General features: G+C 41.5%; 1 protein-coding gene across 1 annotated transcript in view; it reads left to right on the forward strand.

Moving 5' to 3' along the window:
- Positions 1–700: 700 nt before the first annotated feature.
- The window catches only part of LOC146626670 (alpha-tectorin-like), a 46419-nt gene continuing 25042 nt past the window's right edge, over positions 701–22077 (forward strand). The window contains exons 1-3 of the mRNA XM_085361825.1: positions 701–745; positions 1031–1229; positions 21915–22030. Coding sequence (XP_085217951.1) covers positions 701–745; positions 1031–1229; positions 21915–22030 — 360 coding nt within the window. The remainder of the gene's footprint in view (positions 746–1030; positions 1230–21914; positions 22031–22077) is intronic.

Here is a 22077-nt window from a genome sequence, read left to right on the forward strand (position 1 = left end):
GCTGGGGGTGAGTAGCTGTGTGTGTGTGACAGGAACTTTGCATGCCCATAAAAGGCAACTGCCTGACTGTGTGAAGTATGCACCCAGAGAGAGAGAGAGAGTAAAATCTAGGCAGATGAAGTGAATGGATGTTTTCAGGAAAGAAATAGTAAGTGGATGTTTTCAGAAAAGAAATACTAAGTGAATGTTTTAGTGTGTTAATACACGTGGATTTCTCTCAACCTGGAAACCTGAGTACAGCGGCAAAAGGATAGATTAACAGAATTGGGATGACAGACAGGCCAAGCTTTGGCTCAAAATTTTACAGCTTGACCTCTCACTTTGTCCCCACTTTGTGACATGTTTTCTGCTGATTGATTAATACAAGTGATTAGTGAATGAAAGAAAATTCCTTTTTTGGGCTTTTAAACATGATCTTAAGAATTTTAACATGTACCTGTGTTGTCCTGTCAACTTGGTGGGTTATGAGTTGATTATATGGTGAGAAAAAACAAAAAAAGGGTCTTTGATGTGACCCTGACCAAATGCTACAGCAGCTGGACCCACAACAACAACCTGAAAATGTCAACAGTGCTGCAGGAAAACGATCTCATGCAGCGGAGACGGAGAGCGTTAAATCCAAGGCCCGTTTCACTACACGAGGGAGATTTCCAGACAGCTTCAGCTAACAGAGCTGTGACAAGACGCCCATTAAGCCCGGATGAAAAGTGAGGGCGAGCAAAAGAATGCTGACCTTAACAACTCTGTATTAAAACTGTGCAGGACAGTGACGGACCAACACGGATGATTGGGCAGCAAAAAGGGCGTGCCAGAGACAGGAGGAGTAACTGAGGTCAGGAGGCACCTCAGAATGGACAAAAGCACCAGAAGAAAATAAGCTGAAGGCAGAGGTGTCGGGGCTTGGCCAGGAGCTGACCTCTGAGAAGAGCCGGACAGCAGAGCTGCAGAAGGCCGTGGAGCAAAGCAAGGAAAACATCAATAAACTTCAATCTGATGTGTACGGAAAAGACTCTGAGGTTTCTGCCCTCAGTCAGAGCTCAAGGCATCAGAGCAGAAACTGAGCATGGCTCAGGAGGAGCTGGCTGCTAATCGAACCCATCAGTCAGGCTTGGAGTCCCAGATACTGGACTTGAAATCAGGCCGGAGCTTGCTGGAGCAGGAGGTCACCAAACGGAACGAGAAGCTCCAACAGCAGGAGCAAGCCCTGAAGGAGCTACAGAAGCAAAAGGGTCAAGTTAAGGAGGAGCTGGACAAGGAGAAGATGCAGGACACTGGAGAAAAGGACTGCCTCAATTGGGGCCAGAACCAGTATGGACAGAACTTTGAGCAGCAGCACCAATGAACGCAAAGGGACTGAAAAGGAGGAGGGCAGGACCCCAGGGCCCGCTTCAGGCCGTGGTTTACCCAGAACACCAGAACAGGAAAGTGATGAACACAAACACACACGAACACACACGAACACACACATCTACATACACTGACTCAGAATGAAGAGAAACACACATATGAACACATATGCACTCGTTGATTGAGTGAGAAATGACACACACACACCCGCACACAAATCGAAATGCTGATTCAATTCACTGAGAAGTGATCCACACACACATGCACACGCTTGTGCAATGAGAAGTGATCCACACACACACACATGCACACGTTTGTGCAATGAAGAGTGATACACACACACGCTGATGCAATGAAGAATGCTTTACTAACAAATGCTGCACACAAACATCCAAATACAGAATCTGTTACAACAACAAGAAGCCATTGATTGTTTATTGGCTAAATGCAGTTCATATCACCCAGAGGGCATTTGTGTAGATTTAAGGGACAAGGTCTAGAGCAGTTTGGTTATGAAAACAATGTCTGTGCGTGATGTCTGTTTATGGCTTAAGGCCTTGACTGAATTGTTTACTGTGCTTCACACAGCCTGGTAAGGAGCAGTGGTACAGAGTGAAAATGATGAATTAACGATGTGAGTTTTTCGGAGCGCCACATTTTTGTGATTGAGATTTAATTGAAGGAGGAACACACTGAAAAAAAAAAGAAAAAAGGGGCCAGCCCTCTGATTTACGTAAGCATCTCGCGTGTATTTAACACAATTGCCTCACGCTTTAAAGATCTGTACGAAATTCTGGTTTCCAGTGTGAAAGAAAAAGTCATGCAGTTATTAGAGCTAGGTTAATTGATGATTCTAAATTATCCGTGAATGTAAGTGTAAATGGTTGTTTGTTTCTATGTGATAGACTGGTGAGCTGTCCAGGGTGTACCCTGCCTCGTAACCTATCACTTCAGGGTTATTTCCCAGCCCTCCTGCAACCATAGGAGGATGGTAGTTGTTGTAGACCCATTCAATTTTTATGGTAACCAGGATCTAGACTTTGTTGAACCGTATGTAATATGAAGACAACATGTAGTATTTAAGTGACCAAGTAGTATTTGGATAAAAGTTATTGAATAGTGTTGAAGCTACGTGTGCCCCTACGTGTGCAGCTACGTGTGCCCCTGCACACGTAGCTGACGGCTACGTGTGCAGTGGCAGGTCTAGCAAAGTTTTGCCAGGGGGCCAGGTAGGGCATTAACAGGGAAAGGGGGGCACAAAGAAATACTTTTCTTTCTTATTCTTATTTAAAATGTCTAGCTTTAATAAATAATTATCTGAATCTTCCAACCAAAGTTTTCATCTGATGTAAAATGTATAGAAGTCCATTATTGTATTCAGTAAATATTAAGTCTAGTATACACCCTAGTAAGTTATAGTATTCTTTCCTTTGGGAAGGTACCATCTGTGCAGTCTGCAATTCTGTTGAAGAAAGATGTTGAATCTATTTAATTACTGGAGAAAAATAATAGATTTCTGTGCATTTGTTTTATACGTGCATTAAATTAAAATTGGTTTTGTCAATTAAGCATCTTGAGGCAGAGGGTACGGGAGTGGTTCCTTTTTTTTTTCTTTTCTTTTTTTGCTGGGAGTTGGCAACCCTATTAGTTAGGTATATGTAATTATTAATTAGGTTGTTTTATATTTTTACTAAGTACTGTTTAGAATACCAGAATAGGGAGGATGGTGTAGGTTTAAGTTTATTATAAAAGCTTTATGGCTTTTCCTATAATACCATGGTGGGCCGGTCACTAGTCAAAATGCCCGGGCTGATTTTTTTGTCCCAATCCATCCCTGCCTGAGACACAATTCAAAAAACCAAGACATGAATAGGAATGTCTTCCAAGCTACTTTATTTTTTAAATAAATAAAACAGAAAAAGAAAAACTACTGTTAAAAAAGTGGTCAGTACCATCAGTGGTGTGAGGGAGTACATGGGTGGAAAAATGGTGCATGTAATGGTGTTAAAAGCAAAAGCCAAACCAAACGCAGCCAGAGTCTAACATGGTGTCTCAGGGAAATGAGCCAAAAAACAACTATGCCCTAAAGGCTTTTTTATGGAGCCCTGGCACGCTGGCCCAGGTGTTACCAGTGTCACTGATTGTAAATGGGAACTCTGCCTCTCCAACGTCTGCAAACAAGACACACATAAGCCAAAAGGAAGGCAGGGTGCAATAGGTCGTCACAGTGCCCAAGAACAACAAGTCCTCATGCCTGAATGACTACCAGTTGCACTGACTTCGGTGGTAATGAAGGTGTTGGAGAAGCTGTTGAAAAACATCATCACCTCCTCCATCCCAAACACCACAGATCCGCTCCGACCCAACAGATCCACTGATGACCCCATGGCCCATGTCCTGCACACCACCCTTAGCCATGTGGACAAGAAACAGGCTAACTATGTGAGATTGCTGTTTGTTGATTACAGTTCAGAGTTCAACACAATACTGCCCGGCTGACTGTTCACAAAGCTGAGGGATCTAGGACTCAACAGCAGTCTGTGTGCATGGGTGCTGGACTTCCTCACTGGCAGAACTCAGGTTGGGAGGGTGGGTAGGTGCGTCTCTGACAGCATCGCCATCAACACGGGAGCGCCACAGGCGTGTGTATTCTCATCACTGCTCTACAACTTCTGTACTTCAGACTGCGTGGCCACGCATGGCTCCAATACCATTGTGAAGTTTGCTGATGACACAGTGTTGTTGGACGCCATCTCCAACAATGATGAGGCGGCCTACTTGGACAAAGTGAAGAATCTGGCATCGTGGTGCCAGGATAACCACCTCCAGCTGAACGTCGGCAAGACCAAGGAGCTGGTGGTGGACTTCAGAAGGAGTAAGCACAGAGAATACAAGCCCATTGTCATTAATGGAGCTCCAGTGGAGAGGGTGCAGTCCTTCAAGTATCTCGGTGTCCACATCTCCTCAAACCTGACATGGTCTGCCCACATTCAGGTCCAGTCCAAAAAGGCTAGGCAGCGCCTGTATCATCTCTGACAACTGAGGAAGTTCGGGGTCTCTCCAGTGATCCTCAGGACTTTCTATACAGGTGCTGTGGAGAGCATCCTCACAGAACGTCACATCCCGGTATGTTAAGGACCAAAAAGCTCTTCAGAGAGTGATCCATACAGGAGAATGCTGCTGCAGGACTGATCTCCCCTCCCTACAGGACATTTACACCAGGAGATGCTGGTCCAGAGCAGCTCAGATATTGAAGGACCCATCCCATCCCAGCAATAAACTGTTCCAACTTCTGCAATCAGGCAGAAAGTTCCGCACCATGCGGGCGAAAACAGAGAGGCTCAACGGGAGCTTCTATCCTCAGGCCGTCCATGTGTTAAATCAGGACTTTCAGCATTTAACACTTTATTTTTCTGTTCTGAAAGGGCCCGTTGCCTGTGAATGTGTGGTTAATTCTTCGTCCACATATGTGGACATCACATTTTGGGTTGTCTAGACCACAGTACTAAATTTTAGTCTACATGGGCCTGCTATCCACTTACAAGGGCATTATACTGCCACTGCTCTATCCAAATTTAAAACGAATGTCCTCATATGTGGAGCAAAATCAGGTAAAAAAAAAAAATATATATATATTTTTTTACATTCATCAGGTCCCAATCAGCCCAAATAAATTGTGTACTGTTGATAAATTCTAGAAAGTGTCGCAGAGCCATACGTGGACAGTGTTGGGGAATAATGGAATACGTATACTGCCGTTACGTATTTAAAATACAAAATATGAGTAACTGTATTCCGTTACAGTTACCGTTTAAAAAGGTGGTTGTCAGGGTTCCTGGGTCAACGACCCAGATTAGCTGAACTGTCCCCTGCCCAGGCACCAGCCTTACTAGCCCAAGCCGTAATTTTATCTCCGTCACTAGCTCAATCTGTAGCTCAGCCATTAGCCACACCCACCTCAGCTCCGTCGTCAGCCTCACCTACCCCTGTTCATCCCTTAGCATCTCCACTCCAAGCAGTTCCCTCACCTGCTGTTCAGCTTCCACTCCAGTCAGTTCCCTCACCTGCTGTTCAGCTTCCACTCCAGTCAGTTCCCTCACCTGCTGTTCAGCCTTCACTCCAGTCTGCTCCTGTCCAGTCTGTAGTCCAGTCTGTAGTCCAGTCAGCTCCTGTCCAGTCCGTAGTCCAGTCTGTAGTTCAGTCTCCCCCTGCCCTCCAGTCTGCTCCTGTCCAGCCTGTAGTCCAGTCACCTCCTGTCTCCCAGTCGCCCGTCCACCATCCTGTTCAGTTCCCGGACCTGCAGCCACAGCACCCAGAGCCAGCTGTGAGCTGTCCTGCTCCTCAGCCAGGGGTTTTCGCACCCGCTGGCCCGGCCGCTCTTCAGCCAGCGGTTTCCGCGCCGAGCTGGCCCGGCCGCTCTTCAGCCAGGGGTTTCCGCGCCTGCTGGCCCTGCCTGTCTCCAGCCAGAGGCTTCCGCGCCTACTGGCCCTGCCTGTCTCCAGCCAGATGCTTCCGCGCCTACTGGCCCTGCCTGTCTCCAGCCAGCGGCTTCCGCGCCGCCTGGTCCGGCATCAGACTCAGCCGCTGCCTCGCCTGGTCCGGCCTCAGCTTCGCCTGGTGCGGCCTCAGCTTCGCCTGGTCCGGCCTCGGCTTCTGCTTCGCCTGGTCCGGCCTCGGCCTCAGCTTCTGCTTCGCCTGGTCCGGCCTCGGCTTCTGCTTCGCCTGGTCCGGCCTCGGTCTCGACCTCTGCCTCGCCTGGTCCGGCCTCGGACTCTGCCTCGCCTGGTCCGGCCTCGGACTCGGCCTCTGCCTCGCCTGGTCCAGCTTCAGCCTCCGCCTCGCCTGGTCCAGCTTCAGCCTCCGCTTCGCCTGGTCCAGCTTCAGCTTCCACTTCGCCTGGTCCAGCTTGAGCTTCTGCTTCGCCTGGTCCTGCGGCCGCCACGCCGTCGCCCAAGCCACGTTCGGGACGTCATCGCCGGCGTGGTCGCCCACTGGACCCGTCTTGTCTCGGCCGCCGCCGCCTTCCTCGCGGCTGCCCGCCGGACCTGCTCAGTGGCCGCCGCCGCCTTCCTCGCGGCCGTCCGCCTGAACTGTCTCATCTCGGCCTTGGGCCACGTGGCCGCCCGCCTGAACTGTCTCTGTGTGGACTCCGTCCCTCCGTCCTGGGCCCCCTCCGCCCGCCCTGTTCTGGTTTTTTTTCTTTTGGCCGTCGGGTGCCGGCCTTTGAAGGCGGGGGGGGGGGGGGGGGGGGGTACTGTCAGGGTTCCTGGGTCAACGACCCAGTGATTTCAGTTTGTTCATGTTCAGTTTAGTTCGCCACATTAATGTTCTCACTTCCTGTTTTTTCCCCGTGTCAGCTTGTCTCTCGTGTCATTAGTCAGATTATGTTCAGCCCTGTACTACTCACCTGTTTCCAATCATTGTCAACATTCAACCTGTGTATTTAAGCCCTCTGTTTCTATTCGTTCACTGTCGTGTCATTGATGTACATCTGATGTTAATGTCGTCTGTATGTTCAGTTAGTCAGCCAGCCAGCCAGTCGGTCCTTTGTTCGTTCATTCAGTCAGCCAGCCATTTCCTCCCTCTGTACTGTTTGCTCACTCCATCGGCAATAAACATCCACCTTCACCTACCTGTCTGTGAGTCCAGCGTTTGGGTCCTCCTTCTCTCATCCATAACACTACTCCTGACAGTGGTATTCAGAATACAGTTACTTTGTTGAAATGAATGGATTACACGGCAGTATTTTCCCGTTTCATATGTTAGGCTATGCCCTCTCTATTTTTAGTTTCCATGCAGGTGGAAACCCAAACAAAACATGCATTAAGAGGCTCTAATGTCTGTGTCTCAATCTTGCGGCCCATGTCACCTCTACTTGCGGCATAATAACGTGAAGAAATATTTTATAAAATTATTCACAAAAATTATTTAATATGAAGGCAATAGGCAGAGTGTTACAGGCATTGCCTTAAATAATGTAGCCTCATGGGCAGTGTAGTCTGTGCTGCAGGGAGAATGGACTGCCATACCCGTTATGCGTCTGTGAGCACCAGGAAGGGAGAAAAAGAGTAGAAAAGTACGAGCTGTCACTGAGCAGAAATGGGAGATGGAAGCATGTAAATATAATAATAACCACTGCAGCCAAAAAGAGTGCCTGACGAGCCAAGTTGTAAGCAAGCTATTAAGACTCGACTGTACACTGTGTTCGTGTTTTCCTCCGAAACAATAAGTTCCGTTGGAGCAGCCTTTCAACGCCTCTCTCTGTCTCTCGCTAGCAAAGTTGACCATGACGGCAAAGTAAAGCTAGTTTTCAGCTATGAGCCCGACACGAACCCCGAAGTATTAGCCAGAGGTCCCTTTACGGTTTTACGCCTTTACGGTTCGGAGCCGCGAACCTGTTTTACAGGTGCGGAATAGTTTTCTATAGGAGATAGCTGCAAAAAGTGCAGCCTTACCTAATGCCAACCTACTGTTACTCATTTTATATTAAGATTTAAAATCTAGTTGGTATTGGTATGGTAAATAACCTTCAGTAAAAGTAATAAGTCACATAGTAATAGTACATTCATGTAGTTGTAAAAAGCACGATAACATATTAAGTAATCCAAAGTATTCAGAATACGTTACTCTCATTGAGTAACGTAATGGAATACGTTACAAAATACATTTTGGGGCATGTATTCTGTAATCTGTAGTGGAATACATTTTAAAAGTAACCTTCCCAACACTGTACGTGGATAACGTCATAACTGAAGGAGATTTTGAGTGTGTGTTTCCCATCTAACCACTGGCTACCTGACTGGCCAAATATGAAATGATCTGCCACTATGTCAGCTGTGAAAAAAACCCCCAAATTGGCAAGTTTTGCTTTGTTATAGTTGTAACACTGCTTACTTGCATTGATTCACAGGGAAAGCAAGTTATTTGCACGCAATGTACCATCTCTGCTGTCACGTTTCACAATCAGTGAACATGTGAGTGACTCCTCTGGTAAAATGTTGGTTCATACTGATCATAAACCACACCTGTGCTCATTTTTCTGGTAGTTAAAGAAATGCATCATTAGTGACATGATAAAATGTAGCTTCTCTGTAAGAAGAAATTACATATCTGTAATACATAGTGTGCAATAATATATCATATTAAAATGTCAGCCACCACTGCACTCGTTTACTGGAAAAGTGGAACCTTTAACAAAGTCCGCAGACCCGGTCAGCTGCAGTCAACACTCTATCATGCACATGAGAGAGAGTACACACAGCAAGGTGCCGTCATGCAACGTCTGAAACAGAAGTGGAGCTCTCCTTTATGCATTACCAAGAAAAGGGAGGAAGTCACAAACTGATACCACACATCACTTGGCCGACATGAAACCTAACTGAACAATGGTAATGCTGTTTTGTGCCCTTGGTGTTATCAACACCTGCAAAAGGAGTTGTTGTTTTGTTCTACTTTTGAGGCTGAAGTAAGTTCATCTAGTTTTAGACTGTTCAGTGGACGTTTCCATTGCAGTGTCACAACTAAGCAAATGCACAAGCACTTAAACACTTTCATTGAGAAGAACGGAAAATTTCCATCACACTATGATATCTGTGACAATTCATTATGATACACAGAGAGCAATAATATTTAATGCAATTATCACAACTGCTACTATTGTTCACATAAATCACATTATTACTGTAATCCCGAGTGGATTCACAGAGGACTTGAAATTAACAATAAACTCAGATGATTCAGTTATTATATTATATTATATGAATATTCATATAATATAATATAATGAATATGCCATTCAATCAGTTTTATAAATCCCTTATCAGTGCCTAAATTTGGCCAAACACCTAACGGTTAAAATGCAATGTCTATTCATTTTATTTTTTAAATGAATAAAGATGCTTCTTTCAGAGCTACACTGATGATGAGTTGAAAACCAATGCTTACTGTCTTCCTGTACTGTGCCATAATGTGATATATAATACAGCAAATGCCTGAAATCTAATCAAAAGCAGAGAGCACAAGGAAGTACCACTGGATTTAACCACTGGAAACCCCCATTATGAAAACACATTATCTTTCTGAAAGCATCCATCAGAAGATTAGTAGACTGTAGTTATACAGGCATGAACATGATCAGCATTGGTGTTTAAATAATGCTCTCTGGACCCAAACCTGTCATGTTGATGAGGCCCTCAAATGCAGTCCAAAACATGGGTGTGTCACGAACTGACGAGACAAGAGGCAAAACTAGATAAAAAAAAGAAAAAAAAGCATGGATTTATTATATCCGATAACAAAACTAAAAAGTAAATATATTAAACTTGGAATGCCTGGAAATCCCTGAACACTTGAGACATGGAGACACATCGACAAGGGAAAAGCGGGAAACTGACACAATGGCTGTGTCCAAATTCAGGGGTAGCATGCTTCGAAGGACCCGCCCTATGTGGGTCGGGTCCTTCGAAGGCTGGGAAGGCCCGGAAGTGAGCAGCTGTGAATTTGGACAGTCTTCTAGCCTTTGTTCAAGTCCGCCCTTACTTCTGCATTTTTTACAGTCACTAGCACCACAGCGCAAGAACTTTAGAATGGACCTAATAATGTCACTCCGTTATTTTGTACATTTTTAATTCTCGAGGAGCTAGAAAAACTTGGACCTTTTGTCATGGTCCTTTTATATAGTCTGGGGTTTCTTCTTGGTTCATGTTTACTAGTGTTTTTGTTTTGTATTTCTTGTTCTTAGGTTTTGGTCCCTGTGCTCCTCATGTTACTCTGTGCTCCTTCCATTTAGTGTCCAGTTATCCCTGCCCGTGTGTGCCTTCCGTACTCTGTCAGTGTCTCTGAGTTCAGTCAGTGTATTTCCTGTTTTACTTTGAAGGTCCGTGTCTGATATCAGTGTGTTCTGTTTGCGTGCTCCGTCTCGTCACATTAATTAGGTTTGTCTCCCTCCTGTGTGCAGTTTCCCCATTTCCCTCTTTGTATATTTAATGTGTTCTCCTGTGTTCGTTGTCAGTCCGTCTGCATATACATGTGTTTCATTCTCCGTGTGCATAGATGGATGATATTTCTGCATAGATGTAAAAATATCACAAAGCTGAAAACAGGGTTATTTTTGAGTTAACAAAAAAGCTTAGTTACACAGATGAAGTGTATAAAAATTAAGTCCTTTCACAGTGTATTAGTATAGTTTACTTAAGCTTAATAATCAGAATAATGCTTTGATGTCATAAAATAAATTAAATCATACCTTTCTACTAAAACTGTTTGTTGTTCTCCACCTTTTCTTTAACCAAACCAGACCATTGTACTGCAGGATTGACCTGAGTGTCCAAGTCCTGGACCATTTTTTTTTTTTTTAAATCAGGAGGATCCCAAGCCTGATTTTTGTTGATGTATTATAAATATTCTTGTTTCATTGTTATTGTTTCTTTATTCTCATTAAATAAACATCCATTTAAAATTGTTCAAAGTTAGCGTTATGTTCATACATGTTAAAAATACTTGTAAATATTTTTGTTCAGTGACAATTACTGTTTGTTTTAATCAATTTATTCATACCATAAAACTTTTATTTTTTATTTTTTTTGTGTCCCGTTTGGATCTTTAGCCATCAGAATTGTTGTCTTAAGGCCAAGAAAGATGCCAAGCGGATTTATTTTACCAAGTGGATCATCATGGCCTTGCCATATTGGTCCATTTGATTGACCTTTATTATAATTATGAATTTATTTTATTTTCAGTTGCTACAAACGGGACAGACATGACTGGGGGATAGGACAGGGAGAAAGAATGAAAGAAAGAGAGGGAGAGAAAGAAAACCAAAGGGGAGAAGAGACGGTGAGAAGGGGGAGAAGAAAGAAAAAAAAACAAACAACAAAAAAAAAATAAAACACCTGGGTCACCTGTATGGAGAAAAAAAACAGAAGAGAAAGCAAACAACAAAGAGCAACATAATAAAAAAAAATGGCACCATCACAATAAACTAGCTAGCAGTAGATATCAGTAGATACTAAATAATAAACGATATTGTGCAGCACGCAAGATAGACAGCGCACAATGTGCTTTGAGGCAGCAGCCAAGAAAGCTGTAGTCCGCGTCTGTGAATACCCGTGTGTACACCTGTGTGCATACCTGTGTGGATCAGCATGCTTGCATTCCAAAGGTTTCTCCATGTAACGATCTGCTAGGGAGTGTGGGGAGCCACAGCCCCGTCCTCCAGGGTATGAAGCAGGTACGGAGATCAAAACTCCAGACATCCAGAGGCCCCCAGAACACAAGAGACCAAGGAAGACTAACAGAGGGGCAGCTGCGCCACTGTCCCAGTAAGAGCTGAGGAGAGTCCCAGATGAGGGCTCACTCAGCAGCCGCGGAGCAGAAGCCAGGGGGAGTTGCAGTGACGCGCCCGTGAGCTCCGCCGGCAGCCAGCTGTGCCTGAGTGACCACCCCACCCCACCATAAAACTTTTAAACTAATGCAATACATATTATAACATAAATATATTCAAATACATAAATTTCTTAATGCATTTCTCATTTTGGAACAAATGAGGTGAATATAAACAACGCAACAACTCTTAGAAATTGCACATTTATTAACTTGTGTTCTTAAGAATTATCTTCTTGATAACACACGTACATACTTTTTTTTAAGTAATCCCATTTCTTTCTGGCCTGCAAAGGGGTGACTTTCCCCTGCAGGCCCATCTTCTCCAGTATTGTCCTTATCACACACGAAAAATAAGAGATGAGAGAAAAACATGACAACTATGTTTCTCCTCTCGTTTTAGTAAATTGAGCCATTTGGCCTTTGTTCCCTAAAGCATATCACAAAAAGGTTAATTCGAAAACATCTAAATTAGCTGTATGTAAGCAGCAATACATGACAAAACGGGACCCACCATACAAGCTCATTAACAGGCAATTTTTACGAAGATTTTTTTAATAAACAAAAAACATGTCTATACAAATGCCCAAAGCCTAACAACACAACCGCTATAAAAATGTAACTTTTGTACCACCAGATTTTCATATACTTTAATTTAAAAGTGTTTTTCTCTCCTGCATAAACCACGATTGTTATTAGAATAAAATTCTCCTGTATGGCCCGCACTAAATCCTGGGATATGTTGGGCCACAAAAGATGTGCCTGACCCGTCCTTCAAATCTGGGGAAAACTAGGACGCATTTGTTGCTGCATTTGGAGGAAACTTCGAATTTGGACAGCTTTGTTGCGTCGCTGCGACGTAATTGCTACAAATGCGGCCATCAAAGCATGCTACCACTGAATTTGGACATAGCAAATGTATATGCATGAGGAGAGTAAGTGGAAACACATGGGGAACACAGCAGGAATGAATTAGACATGACAAGACAGGGGAAGCAAAACTGAACACACCGAACGCAGGATGAGACTGTCAAAATAAAACACGAAGTAAAACAATGAGACCATGACTAAGACATAGGAACTTGACACAGGAAGAGGCGCACGGGAACGCACATCAGACTGCAGTGACAAAAAACACAAACAGGGGAACATGGAAACAGATAGAGTCAAACACAAAGACATGACTAAGACATGGAAAATGGAAGTTGTTGAACCAGACCCTTGACAGGGCAGGTCATGGTGATGGGAGTGTTGCCAGCAAAAGGGTCATCGCTATTGTTGTGGAATTTTTAAATAAACTGCAAACACCTGGTGAGCGTCTTTTTGAAGTAGGTTTAATTACATACTGCAATATGGAAAGAAACATTCTGATGAAACGCCAAATTGGTCTCTAACAATGGCCACCACCCTGATCTCTTATATTAACACACAGACAAAAACATTCCACAACACATCACGTGAGTCTATACCTTCAGTTTAGCTCATCCTTAAAACCTTCTCTTCAAAGAATTACGGCCATGCCGTCACCTCCCTACCTCCCAGAGACAAACACCAGGACCCCACTACCTATCAGTCCAACACCCCTGCACATACGGCACCTGGATGTCTCTGGCCTGCTCACAATGGCCCCACTGTTGTGTATGGAAACTTAAGACATATATGTGACGGTATCCCAAGTGACAAAGTGATATTACTATTATTATTGCTAAAGTGATAGTGTTATAATATGTGATCAATGCATAGAATAAAGAAATTTTCCACTACAGTTCCACCCTTTGTGATTACCCAAAAATAACATAAAAATATGGGAATTTATTTTCTAGCTCCCCTACATCATTACACGCTCAAGGAATTTTCACAATGTGCATTCTCACTACAGTCAGAAGGAAAAAAAACAATTTCACTCTTTAATTTTTATCCTCGCCCTCACTATCCTCTCCTCTGAGTCTGAATCTCCACCCTTTGGTCATTTCCAATCATCTTCATAGTCTAACCTTCATATGCAAAAGATAACAGTAATAATACAAAAAAAAAAACTTCACAAAAAAATATGAAACAGCATTAGTTGTTCATCTGCTAAAACAAAGCTTCAAGTTACCTTACATCAAGTTGTTCACTCATGAGAATCTGAAGCAATTCAGTGTGAGACATGTTTCTCCTCTTCATCATTAGATCCATCAACCCATGGATGTTTGCCATCTGGACAGGGCATGTTCCAAGTTTGTGTATAGATGCACCTATCTATAGATGCACAAACATAACATTTTCAGATATTTTGGTTTACAAGTTTACAAAACTCTGTTCACAACTACGCATTCTGATTTACAAGTACAAAATATTTATGACCACAATTTGAGCTCATACATGTCATCAGCCCTTCACAGTCCCCTCACGTGTATCATTGCTGATAGTGGAGCCTCTCACGCAGCATATTTAAGTATCCACTGAGACCAATATGACGTCATATCAAAAAACAAAAAACACAAATCTTTATGACTTTGGAATGGATTGACCCGCTGCAATCCTTTTAGACAAAGGGACTCACCATTCTATGTTATCTGTGACCCAGATAGGTGAATTTCCCCGAAGCCCATTGTAATCTGGAGAAGCTCACATTACATTTGCTCTCAGTAAGATATTTTATAGCGCTTTTAGTTTCAGCCTTGCAGGCTTGCTTAAAAGAGAGCTGATAATAAAATTCTCAACACAAAATATCATCCCCTGGAGGGATGACACCTGACAGGTTTTCCTTTCAGCGCACTGTAAAAAAAAAAAAAAAAAAAAAAATTCGGCCTAGTTTAAGACATGTCCAAGCATAACTTTTCTCTGACGCTATCCCAAGCGATAACCCGCAATAAAAGTGTTGACATCCTGGGTGCGACAGAATTGCCTCTGCAGCTATTTAGACAAAACTTTTCTCAAGGAAAATGACAAATATCTGACATTAAAGAATAGCTGCAGTTATAAGCACTACCCCAATCGGGCCAGGAGTGACATGTTTAGCCGCACGTTCTCCTTAAATTGTTGGCTGTCTGAGTGGTGTCCAAAAACGATGTGGGCTTTATATATAATTGGGAAACTTTCTGGAGGAAACCTGGTCTTGTTAGGAGAGATGGCATCCATCTCACTTTGGATGGAGCAGCTCTCATTTCTAGAAATCTGGCCAAATGTATTAAACCCCCCAAATGACTATCCAGAGTTGGGACCAGGAAGCGGAGTTGCAGTCTTACACGTCTCACTGTAGCTTCTCTCCTCCTGTTATCCCCCAAAACCCCATCCCCTTAGAGACTGTGTCAGCTCCCAAACAGACAAAAAACAAACAAACTAAAAACCAGCAAAAAAAAAAAGACTTAAAAGACAAAAAAATCACAAAGAAAGAACAATACAGTATCCACATCTAGGTCTCTCTCCTCCAAGTCTCTGTTAGTACATGACTTAATAATTGACCAACAAATCGATTTACTCTGCCTTACAGAAACTGGTTGCTGCAGGATGATTATTTTAGTTTAAATGAATCAACACCCCCGAGTCAGTCTAACTATCAGAAACCTCGAAGCACAGGCCGAGGGGGTGGTGTGGCAGCAATTTTTCACACCAGCCTATTAATCAACCAAAGACCAAGACAGACGTTTAATTCATTTGAAAGCCTGATGCTTAGCCTTGTCCACCCCAGCTGTAAAACTCAAAAACCAGTCTTATTTGTTATCATCTATCGTCCACCTGGCTACAAATGACTGAAAGATTAATAGGCTCTGTTTTGAGTTTTGTTCAAAAAACAATGACTTCAAATAGGGAAAAATATATATCACATATGCAGGACACCTTAAACTACTTTTTTAATTAAGCAGCAAGGCAGAACAAAGTCAGGGCTGTATCAAGACACGAGTACTAAACCCCAATTCAACCAGACCCAGAACCGATCCGGAATTAAAACAGGACTACAACAGTTCAAAATCAGGACTACTGAGGACTTAACCAAGACAGAACCAGAATCAGAACTAGATGATAGTAGCACTAAAAATCATCATAGACCTGCACTACACTTATTTTTTTAATTCTACCAAAGTCCACTATTTAGATTGAAAAAAGTTTATATAATTATTTAGCCTTGTTGTGCAAACAAGCCTGCATAACTTAATAAATGTAGAATTTGAAAAATAGCAAACCTAAAAAGAAACACTAGGTACGAGATACATGAGAACCTATGATACGGTGATACTTTTGGTAAACAACCATTTGACTAACATGTGTGTCTCACCTGCTCTTGTTCCCTCTCTGTTCCTCTCTCTCCCTCTTTGTGCTGACAATCATCAAATATACAGTTGAAACCAGATATTTATGTACTCTTCAGATAAAAACACAAACACTTTTTTAATTGTAACATCAAATCAGACTAAATGTTTATTTTTTTAGATTGATAAATATAAAAAACATATTTGTTAACTTTAAGAGTAAAGAGATAAACTATCTGTATTTCTTAATTGTAAATGGCACCAAATTGTATTCAAAATTGAGCCACACTTATGGAGCTCCACAATTCTTTTTCTGGTGTTTTGGTTGACATCTCTTGATTTTCCCATTTCAAAGAAACAGGCTCTGTGTTTTGCCTTATATGCATCCACAGCTGTGCCACCAATTTGCTCACATGGACTCTACTAACCTATCAGAAGCTTCTTCAGCTCAGAATGGAATCGTCTGGAGTTTTCTTATTAATTAACAATAAACTTAGTGTATATGTACTCCTAAATTTGATGAAAGTGATAAAAAAACAGACAGCTCTCTCTTTATTCTGACATTTAACTAATTCAAAAGATATTTCAATATTTATTTATCCAAAACAAAACAAGTTTACTCTAAATTGATGTTGTACAGTAAAAAGATGTTCTTGTGTTTTCCATAAAGTGTATGTAAATATCTGGTTTCAACTGTGGATATACTGCTGTGTATTGAAGTTCCTATTGTTTTGCATAGAAATATACTGAACAACAACTGAAAATATGAAATAAACACACATGTAAGCTAAGACTCTCTAAAGAAACAGCATTGTTGTTGTTCGGCTTTTCATTTCGCCATTTGTTGATTCACTTGAAGAGCAAGTAACGTAATATGGGTCAAGTGATCAGTTTGATATCAATCTTTCGTGATACACCGTCATATTTACATTATTTGTACAGTACGAATGATTTGCTTTGGTACCTGGTCGAACTTCAGTTCTCCTCTGTCTGCCTAGCTCCATTTCTCCAACAGCGCACTCATAGGCAGCAGCTGCCCCGCCCCGCTTAGTGCCTGAGCTCGGATCATACCAATATTAGGGGGGATTTAAGGTAACTTACCCAACACTGCTTGTAGTTATGGAACGCCAGGACTGCCATAATGAATTAATTAAATACACCATTAAATAATTAATTAAATGTGGCAATAATTAATTAAAATTGGAATTAATTAATTAAATAAATAGTTATGACACATGTAATTAATTAATTATTGACACATTTAATTAATTATTTATGTATTTCACATTTTAATTAATTATTGACACATTTAATTAATTATTTAATGATATATTTATTTATTTCATTTTGGCAGTCCTGGCGCCTGGCTCTCATCATGAAATAATTTTATCTGTCAGCCTCACCCATCAAACTCAGGAGGCGGGGTTAACGCTGCCCATGCAGCTTCTCTAACATTTGATTGGTTGCTGTGCAAAGTAAGTCAAAACAGGTCGATCCTAGATAATCGATTGCTTGTGTAGACTTGGGGCAGCCAGGTATCCCAGAATGCAGATCAAATCACAGGCAGCAATGGTGGTGGTGTAGTTTTAAAATACCCCGTTTTTCTGTCACCAGCTACACTTTTAACAGTGTTTTAGCCGCGAATGTCGCGCCGTATGTCTGGTCAGGTTGTCAACATAGAATATGTTTGCAAAAGTGCTCAGATGTTTTCAGAGATTTCACTAGCTCTGCTAACAATTAGCATGCAGAGTGCACCGAGGGGGTTACGTTAACCGGTTTGTTTACATATTCCACTCTCCGTGTTCCACATGTTGCATTCGCAGATTCTCATTTTCACCGAACGATCGTCTCTTTCCGCCTGGTCTTGTGTCTCTGTGCTTCTGTAACATAAATAACGAGCTGACATTTTTCTCACGAAACCAGCGATCAGCTCAACAGACCCTCAGTTTACCTGCATGCATCCTCCTCCTCATCTGTCAGCTGTTTAACACCTGCTGCTAATTCAAGAAACACGCCTAGTTACCTGGTGATAGTCACAGTTTAACTGGGCAGCCGGTGCTCGATATAACGCAATGTCAGCGCATTTTTCTGCACAAGATAAGTAAATATAGTGTTTTCCCCGAGCGCAGAGCTGCTGGAGCTCGTTTCCTTACAGAGCACTTTATAGGCGAACAGCTTTATCAGCGGCTGATGTCCAATCACCGGCACACAGCTTTCAAACCTCAGCTGAGTTTTAGCTCTCAGTGGTTAAACGCTGGACTTCATTCACTCAGGTTCTGTCTGTCGGGTCACGTTTACTTCGCTGTTTTATTTACAACTGAGCAAATCGGTTTGGCTGAGGTTAAAGTTACGTTTCATAACTGCATAGTTTCACAGACGTTTAATGGTTCACTGGCACATGTGTTAGACTGAACTATCATCTAAATATCATCTGTTTTTTAATAGTTATTCAACTGTATTCTAAGCACCAGCTGTCTGTTAGAATGTGATTTTTTTTCTCTCTCTGTTGGCAGAGGTATAAAAATGCGCAGGAAAATCTGACGTGCATGGCGAACTTCACCGACGATATTTAGGGAGGAATAAACACACATCAAACACAAATGAACCATTTGCCTGTCTCCATAATTGAGAGAATTTTCTCTTCTTATGTCAACACTCTCTCTTTTTTTTTTTTTTTTTTGCTTTTTCGGTCATGTTATGTTTACCTGTCAAAGGCTTGTTACAAACTATGAAACACATCGTGCAGACTTCTGGATGTTAGAAGAAAACGAATACTGCTCATGAAGGAGACTAAAGGCAGGAAGGTGTCCTTTAAAACTAAACATGTTAATAGGACCTCCCTATTTATATCATAGTTTATGATATAGCACGTGTATTTCAGTAATAGCTGAGGCCACTATACGTGCTGGCCTCATATCAAATGTGAAGGCAGACTGAGTCTATGTTTTTTATATCTAATCTTCCTTTTCAAACATTTAAACAGCAGCGAGTCTGCAGCTGAGGGAATACAAATTCAAATTGTCGGAACAGGTTTGCTCGTTTCTTGGATTCATTTGGTGATTTATTAAATCTATAACTGTTATTCTAATCTGCTGCTGAGTCTCTTATACTTTTCTTTATGCTGTATATTTTCACATCTCTGGAATAGTTGGAAGTTAGATAGTCAGGTGGGAAACTTTGTGTTAACTCATGGAGCTGAGGATATCGTGGATATCGTGGACATGCTGACCTCGCTGCGTGGTGTACAGAGCGAGGTCAGCATGATTAATATTCACAATAAAAATATTAGCCGAACATCATGAAGTCTGTATGTGTTTCATAGTGTCGAACAACCTTTGTACAGTTAAAGCCAGCAGTTACTACATGACGGAAACACCAACGTTATCTCTTTTATGCGTTTATACACAGGTCACGCTGATTACTGAACAAAAACCCAAAGATCAGATGTTAAACAGATTTATTTGCTCTCTCTCCTCCTTAAACATGTTTTTAATGTTAGTTATAATTCAGAATTGGCGACTGAAACACGTAGGACACATAAGAACATCAGGAAATAAAACACCGATAAATATAACCTCAGTAAAAGAAGTCAGCGGGGGTTACTACAGCTGTGTACCGGGGCCTGCGCTTTGTCGGTGGGATTGCTTGCGAGGCGAGCGGGTCTATCCCACGCTTTGCCGTGAGACTGGGCAGACATCTCCGAAATCATCGAAACACTTTTGCAAAGAGGCTGTATCTTGACAAACCGACCAGACACATGAAGATTAAACCACTACATTCTCGGCTAAAAAAATATTAAAACGGTATTTGGTGACACACAAACAGGGTTTTTCAAAGCTCAGTTCTGTTAGCTTCCACATGCCGGTTGTTGTGTGCTAGAAACAATGGCCACCAGGCCAAAGCAATGGTTTTGACTCGATCAGCGTTAACCCCGCCCCCTGAGTTTGATGGGTGAGGCTGACAGATAAAATTATTTCATGATGAGAGCCAGGCGCCAGGACTGCCAAAATGAAATAAATAAATATATCATTAAATAATTAATTAAATGTGTCAATAATTAATTAAATGTGTCAATAATTAATTAAAATGTGAAATACATAAATAATTAATTAAATGTGTCAATAATTAATTAATTAAATGTGTCAATAATTAATTAATTAAATGTGTCAATAATTAATTAAAATGTGAAATACATAAATAATTAATTAAATGTGTCAATAATTAATTAATTACATGTGTCATAACTATTTATTTAATTAATTAATTCCAATTTTAATTAATTATTGCCACATTTAATTAATTATTTAATGGTGTATTTAATTAATTCATTATGGCAGTCCTGGCGTTCCATATGTAGTGCCATATCACCACATTAGTGCACTTCGCTCTCGCACTGCAGGCTTACCTGTTGTTGCTAGAGTATTTAAAAGTAGAATCGGAGGCAGAGCCTTCAGTTTTCAGGCCCCTCTTCTATGGAACCAGCTTCCAATTTGGATTCAGGAGACAGACATTATCTCTACTTTTAAGATTAGGCTTAAAACTTTCCTTTTGCTAAATCATATAGTTAGGGCTGGATCAGGTGACCCTGAATCCTCCCTTAGTTATTCTGCCTGTGATTCTTCTTCAGTCACCTTTCTTACTCACTATGTATTAATAGACCTCTCTGTGTTGAATCATACTTGCTGTTAAACTTTGGCTCTCTTCCACAGCATGTCCTTTGTCCTGTCTTCCTTCTCTCTCCCTAACCCGTTGCAGCAGATGGCCGTCCCTCTCTAAGCCTGGTTCTGCTGGACGTTTCTTCTTGTTAAAAGGGAGTTTTTCCTTCCCGCTGTCGCCAAAGTGCTTGCTCATAGGGGGGTCATTTGATTGTTTGTTTTTTTTCTGTATGTATTATTGTAGGGTCTACCTTACAATATAAAGCACCTTGAGGCAGCTGGTGCTTTTGATTTGGCACTGTATAAATATAATTTAATTTAACTGAATTGATTTGAGCTACAGCTGGAGTCCACTACTTGACTTGATGAATTTCAGTGTTTCAGTGTGCAGAAGACACCCATACATTTTTTTTTCTGTCATGTAGAGTCAGCATGGACAAGAAAAAGCCAGAGCTTCTCAATTTACTTAATGCAGCAAAACTGATGAGGCAAAAACATTTTGTCTTCCTCCACTCCTTCCTCCTGACTGTAAGTACAGTATTTACCATCACTTGTATTTTGAGAATGGTTTACTGTGTCAGCAGTAAACCCTTTGTCCGGGATCTGTTCTATGGTTGCTAAAGTTACTGCTTGACTATTAACCATGGTAACGGTATCTGATATCATTCTTCTTGAATATCCTTTGATAGAGTATTAGATTACATTTCTTAGGTAAATATCCCCAACTATATAAAGCCTTGTGTGTCCCCTGCAGTCTCAAATGAGCTAATATTACATCAAGATTCAACAGATTCATCTGAATTTAGCTCTGCACTTAGGTTATAAATTAAACAAAAAATAAATTTTCCCTTTTAAATGAAGAGATCTGATTTGACTGAATGGCAGGTCCAATCATGTTTTTTGTGCTGCTTTTTGGAATGACAGGTTAGTAATTGTATTTATGTTCCTTTAATCCATTTTATGGTGTGTTTATTTTTGCCTAAGTGATCACTCAAAGTTTTTGGATCAGAAATAAAATCTTGCAATCTTGGAAAACATAATTTTCTGCTTTGCATTTTATTTATTTGTGTTTTTTTCATGTATAGGTGTGACTGCTCAGGTTGTCAGTAAGTTTGTGTCTTCTCAAAACCTTCTCTAAAGATTTGACTTTCATCAGTTTATCCTCAATTTATATCACATTTACACATACATAGGAGTAAAGACTGAAAGCCAGCGATGAATGTTTTATATTTATGTTTCCAGAATATTAACCATATAGGCCTTTTCTGTCTTTTTCATGGTCTACCTAATTGCTTCTTAGGACCTCTTTACCCAACATCTGGAACTGCAAGCTCTGCGATAGATGATGGAAGTTCTCCAAAGATTACCCTGCTAAGACCTTTTTTCTATTTTGGGAGGACATATAACAGCATTTACGTATGTAAAATTAACAGTAACAATTCATTTACTACATTTGTACCATA

The sequence above is a fragment of the Diplotaxodon limnothrissa genome, linkage group LG8, assembly GCF_057381915.1.
Source record: "Diplotaxodon limnothrissa isolate DT_005_m linkage group LG8, D_limnothrissa_male_GT1.1, whole genome shotgun sequence".
NCBI lineage: Eukaryota > Metazoa > Chordata > Actinopteri > Cichliformes > Cichlidae > Diplotaxodon > Diplotaxodon limnothrissa.